Below are 6,000 nucleotides of genomic sequence, written 5' to 3'. Positions count from 1 at the left end.
CTTTCATCAGACTCCACAAATTAAAGAACTTAGTTCATACTGTCAGCTCCATATTAGATACCAGCTACAAATAGGGTTTCCAGGCTACCCACACTTCTATTCAGCTGATTTACAAATTCCAGTATTCTCATGACCTCCACTGTTCTGGCATGGGAATGCCAGTTACCGCCTTGAAAACACCAAAATGAAGTGCCAAGTCCAGGTTCCCACTCAATCCCCACTGACACCCAAGACAGGGTACTTTTCACTACTAGAGAGGGATGGAAGTTTAGCAGAGTTTCCAAGGTCTCCACTCCACTAAGATGGAGGGACTTCATTACTACTACTAATGGTGCGCAAGTCCACACTTTTCCCCAGCCTTCCTCCAATTCCTCCTCATGGGATACATGTCCAGGTGACCCCTGTGGCCCGCATGACAGCACAGGAGTAAAGAAGCTCATTGGTAGGATGAAAACGTCCTGGCTTCTCTCTAGTGGAGGTGTCAGTATGCATTGTTGGTATTATCTCATGAGGCTGGAAGCCTAGGCTGTCCACCTGGTGTGGGTAAGGGTGAACTCAGTTATTTCCTGTGGTGTTTGGCTGGGATTCAGTTATCAATCAAAGCTGCCCCTTGCTTACTCATATGGACAGCAAACCAGCTTTGGTTGTTGAAATGATGATTTTGCTTGTGTGTGTGCATGATTTTGGGTTGCTAGCTGTAAGCTGCAACTCTGGGATGTAAGATGCAAAGAGAAGATCTAGGGACCTCAGCTGTTCACTCGGGTATGTTTTCTCAGACTGTGACTCCCAGCTGGTCTGTCTTCTAATCTGCACCTTCCAGCATGTCTATATTTTTGTTTTACATATATTCAAGGTTTTTTGTTGTGCTTAGTAGGAATAAGGAAAAAAATAGCCACTCCATCTTCCTGGAACTGGAAATTTCCCATTTGTTTGAAGGCTGACGTCTCTAACTTTAAAACCAGTCCTTGAATGGACTATCTCTCGTGAATGTTATACCCGAGGGATGAAAACGTGGAATTAATTCATCTTTGTTCAGTGGAGCTAACTCGGATCCTGAGCACGCTCACCTGCCAGGCAGGAACAGCAGTGCTCAGTGCTCTTCTAACCCTCTCTATCCGCTGGTATTTACTCTTCATCAGTCAGGGATTTGGAGTTTAAGTTTTTATTTCACTGCTTTATCTACAGGTTTAAGGTAAGTAGTAATTTGACACGATTGTTAAATATTTTAGTCTTAGAAAATACTTAAGAAAATTAAAATACTATTTTTCTCATATAGGTATTGATGAGCAATTTAAGCCCATTTACTTAAGTGAATTTGAAGAATTTGTAGAAAAAGATGTGGAGAGTTTAAAGGTAGGTAATACAGCAGACTCAAAATATTAACATATCAATACATATCTTCTTAATTATGAAAAGCAAAGCAGTGTGACTTGTTAACTGAGATTTGAACTAAACTAGATTGGTAAACAAAATTTTCCATTATATGTAAATATCATGTGAACAAATTGGACCCAGTTCTCTATTAAAACTCATGAATGAGAGAAAATGTACAGAGCTATATGAAAACCAAAACAGCACTGGGGAAGAATGGAAAGTATCACAGGTACATCAATTATTTCGAACAGTTCTTTAAAATAAACACCAGAGATGTACAACAGGGTGGAAAAATGCTAACCCAAAACCCCATTCTGAGAAGAAGTCCTGGAAGAACAGGCAGACAGCGAGGGGAGTCACATGGAACCAACTTTGCGCTGTCTAAAATGAAGTTGTCCTCCCAACCTTCCCTATGTTGAGGGACTGGAGGCAGCAGCCCAAGGCAGAAGGGGTGAGCGGCAGGCCAGAGCCGGGCTGGCTAGCCAAATGGAGGAGCAGAGCCTGCCTACGTGCAGGTACACGGGGCAGGAGCAGCATACACCCCAAACTGTGAAAAGCAGGCTTAAATAAACCACGCAAGCCAACCAAGACTTCAAAATAAGTAAATAAATAATAACAATAAAAAAGTCAAGAGTCACCAGATTTTGAGGGGGTACCCACATTAATAAAAGAGACAGAGCTAGTGAACACGGTGTGCCTTGCCATATGCAGTACTCTGGAAGGCTCAGGCAGCAACTTCACAAGTTCAAACTCAGCCATGCCAACTTCCTGGCTTAGTGAGACCCTACCTCAAAAAAATAAAAAGGGCTGGGGATTTAAAAAAAATAAAGGCGTTCAAGTAAAGCAAGAAGGAGTTAGTGCGGTATCAGGCAAGATACTCCCTAAGGCAAAACAGTATTACCTCACACAATCAGGATGATTTCCTAATGATAGAAGGTAACAAAACCTGACAGAACTCAAAGAGAAATGGAGCAATCCTCAATCACAGGTGGGGCTGTCACTGTAAGTATCTCTACCTGATAGCGCAAGCACATCCTCCAAAATTAGTAAGCATATGGATTTGAAGAACATGTTTAACATGCTTGAGCTAATGAAAACATGTAAAATACTGTACAGAACTATACAGTATATCTTTGAATGATTATTTAAAATGTAATAGAATATTTTCAAAAACTAAGCTAATATAAAGAATAATGACTTTTAATTACACTAGAAATTACATTTTAGGAACATAATTAGAAAATTTCATTAGGTTAGTAGTAAAGAAATATACATTTAAATCCCTTTTGGTCAAAAAAGCAATAGTGGGAGGCTGGGGAGTTAGCTCAGTAGCATAAACACCTGCCTGGCAAGTGCAGGGTCCTGAATGCAATCCCCAGTACCACAAAGAAAAAAAAAAAAAAAGAAAGCAAGAGTGGAACTTAAAAAATATTAACAGTTAACAGGAACATTATATATTTAAAGTTATAAAATGTACTTTGTAGTATACTTTCAAAGGTAAGTATTAAAGAAGCAAGGCTAAAATTAGCGAAGTATTTATGTGAAGATATCAAAATAAAGCCTAGAAAAAATAATAACAAAAAGAGCATAAAAGAATGATAGAGCATGGATACTTCTGATTTGATTTGAAACTGTCTCATTGCTATCTGTTTATCAATAAAACTGTAGAAAAAAAAATAAAAAAAAAAAAAAGAATGATAGAGCATGGAATAAGCGCTTCCCCGGCAAGCGCAAGGGTCTGAGTTCAATCCCTGGTTCCACAAAAAAAAAAAAAAAAGAATGACAGAGCAAACAACTGATAATCAAAATAGCCAAATACTGGTTCTAAAAAGCTAATAAAATTGACTAATTTAACTTGATCAAGAAAAACAGACACTTGAAATAATGAAAAGGCATCATTAGCAGTCCTGCACATGCCACATTTATTAAGAAGATACTGTGGATGGTTTATTAATTGAATTTAAAATCTAGATAAACACATTTCTAAGGCAAAAAGTTTAACAGCAAAACTCAACAGAGGTTTAAAAAAACTGTAAATATTCTTACAACCATGGAAAGAGATCAAATCAGTGGTCAAAGATCTTTTCATAGAAAGAATCTCACAATCACATAGTTTTATCAGGAAACTAGGACTATTCAAGGAAGAAGTTATCTTAATTGGATACAGATCTGTCCATATAGTAGAGAGAATCCTTCCAAACTCATTTTCTAATCTTAGCATACCCTTGATTCCCAATGAAAAAGTACAAAAAGTAAAGACCAATGTCATTCAACAGAACTGATGGAAAAAGCCTACATAAACTATAAACAAGCTGTATCTTATCAATCTACTAACAAAGAAAACAAGATAGATTAATGCTGAGAATACAAATTTCTCTTAATTTGTGGGAAAACATAGCCATACCTTCTTTCAATATCTTACTAAAGGAGGAAAATGTAGCTTTTCAATAGATACACAGAATCAATTAAAAGATGTATTTATTTTGTAGTTAAAAGTACTAGCAACCAGGGCAGGTGATCTAGCTCAGTGGACTAAGTGCTTGCTCAGATAAGCGCAGGGGCCAGGGTTTGCTCCCTGGCACCACGTGCCACGCCAGCCCCGCCCCCAGGCAAGCTGAGCCAGTGATGGAGTCCCAACACGAGGGAGGCAGAAATCAGGGGGATCACCATGAGTCCGAGCTGCGTAGTGAGACCGTGCACACATGCACACACACAAAAAATAGCAACTTCAAAAAAGGAACAACTCCCTGTCTGATGCTAAGGTGTCTAGATTAAACAACCAAAACAAAGTAGTTTAATTATTAACAAAACATTCACAGTTTTTGTTTGAGATAGTATACAAGACAAGTGTGCTTACCAGCACCATTTCTTGCCAGCAAGGTCCTAGAGGTCTTAATTATGTCAGTAGAAAGAAAAAGAGATAAGATCAGGAAGTAAGAAACGAATTCATTATTTATATGTGATAGGATATGTAGATAGAAATTCAAGGCTTTTTGAATCAGTATGGTTTAGTTATAAGACGAATATACAAAAAATAAAAAATAGAAAATGAACTTTTAAAAAATTCCATTTACAGTAGCATAAAAGTAATAAAAAGTCTTATAAACTATGTAAAAACTCAAAGTATAAACCTTTGCTGAGAAACATAAGACAAATAACTAAAAAAGTATCACATTTACTTTGGGATTTGGAATTTTCGGTACTGGAAAGAGGTCATTTCTTTGCAAAATGACCTATCAAATTGGGTTTAATTAAGAACTAATACAGTCTCGGGCTGGCCAGATAGCTCAGCGGACTAAAGCGTCTTCTTCAGCGGAGCACAGTGGCCGGGGTTTGAACCCCTGCATGCCATGCCAGCCCCATCCCCAGGTACACTAAGACAATAACTGAGACTGGGCGTGGTGTCACACGCCCATAATCCCAGTGTTTGGGAGGCAGTAAACCGGAGAATCACTACGAGTCTGATCTACATAGTGAGACCCTGTAGACCCTGTACTAAATTAAAAAATAAGTAAATAAAGAATACAGTCTCAACCAAAATCCCAAATTTGGATATAGACAGTGGTACAGGTGTAGAACTTGATAGGTTCAGAATGGAAATGTAAAAAAGAAAACAAGAATAACCAAGACATTCTTTTAGAAGAACAAGACTGGCAGTGGTAGAGATATACAGGAAGCTTCAGTCTCCTAAAGCCTTGGACAAGTGAATAGTAAAGAATAAAATAAAAGAGACATGTAATATGGTTGGTGGGATCAAGAAGGTCAGAACTCTCATGGAACTAAAACGAAGCCTTCTTTGGATTGCTAGTATTTGCTGGGTATCACATTATGGGCATGTAGAGAGGCGCATGGAATAGCTGAAGTAAAAGGCCCAAAACTGAGCAGGGCCTTAAGAACTCAGGACAAAGACATGCCAACCAGTCAATCTTGCTAATTGAGAAAACTGTCCTTTCTCTAAAGTTGGCACTGTACTACCTGTGAATTCTGAGTGGGTTAATAATAGCAGTTATCTTGCCTTCAAAGACTCTTTCCTAATACAGCCAGAGAGTGCCCTTGCTCAACAGCTGGACTCCTACACAGCCTGGTTCCCAACAGAGAAGGCTTTCCCTTACCAGATTCTCAGGAAGAATTATTTTGAAGCTATATGACAAAAACAGATAGTACTGGTATAGGGTAGATGGAGGCCATTGATGTAGAGTTCAGAAACCCTGAAGAGATTCAATATACGTAGAAACTTGATTCTGACAGAGATGGCTGAACAGTGAATAAGTGATGGTTTTTTCAACAGATGGCCTTGATGCTATTGCTATCCACAAGGGACAAAAATGAAATTAGGATTTCCTACCTTATGCCAAAAAAATCAGCTCCCAGTTGATTTGTGAAATGAAATGTAAACGTGAAAGACATGATCATGAGAAGCCCTTGAAAAATACCTTAGGATAGATCTTAGGAGTATTTCTTCATGTCCTTAAGGTAGGGAATTTTCTACAGGATATAAAAATATGAAGTACAATGAACAGGATTGATAACTTTTATTAAAGAACTTTTATTTGTCAAAAAATAAAGGCTTAAGCTAGTCACAGAGTGGAAGAGGAGGGCAATAACACATGTAAGTAATTAGGCACT

The 6,000-nt window shown here is 38.2% G+C and overlaps 1 protein-coding gene across 1 annotated transcript in view; it reads left to right on the top strand.

Moving 5' to 3' along the window:
- The window catches only part of Ripk1 (receptor interacting serine/threonine kinase 1), a 45,277-nt gene that overhangs the window by 22,698 nt on the left and 16,579 nt on the right, over nucleotides 1-6,000 (top strand). Inside the window, exon 8 of the mRNA XM_004628459.2 lies at nucleotides 1,277-1,353. Coding sequence (XP_004628516.1) covers nucleotides 1,277-1,353 — 77 coding nt within the window. The remainder of the gene's footprint in view (nucleotides 1-1,276; nucleotides 1,354-6,000) is intronic.

Source organism: Octodon degus, unplaced genomic scaffold (assembly GCF_000260255.1).
Source record: "Octodon degus isolate 3935 unplaced genomic scaffold, OctDeg1.0 scaffold00023, whole genome shotgun sequence".
In the NCBI taxonomy this organism is placed as follows: Eukaryota; Metazoa; Chordata; class Mammalia; order Rodentia; family Octodontidae; genus Octodon; species Octodon degus.
Note: the sequence above shows the minus strand (reverse complement) of the source record. Positions and strands in the feature narration are given on the sequence as shown.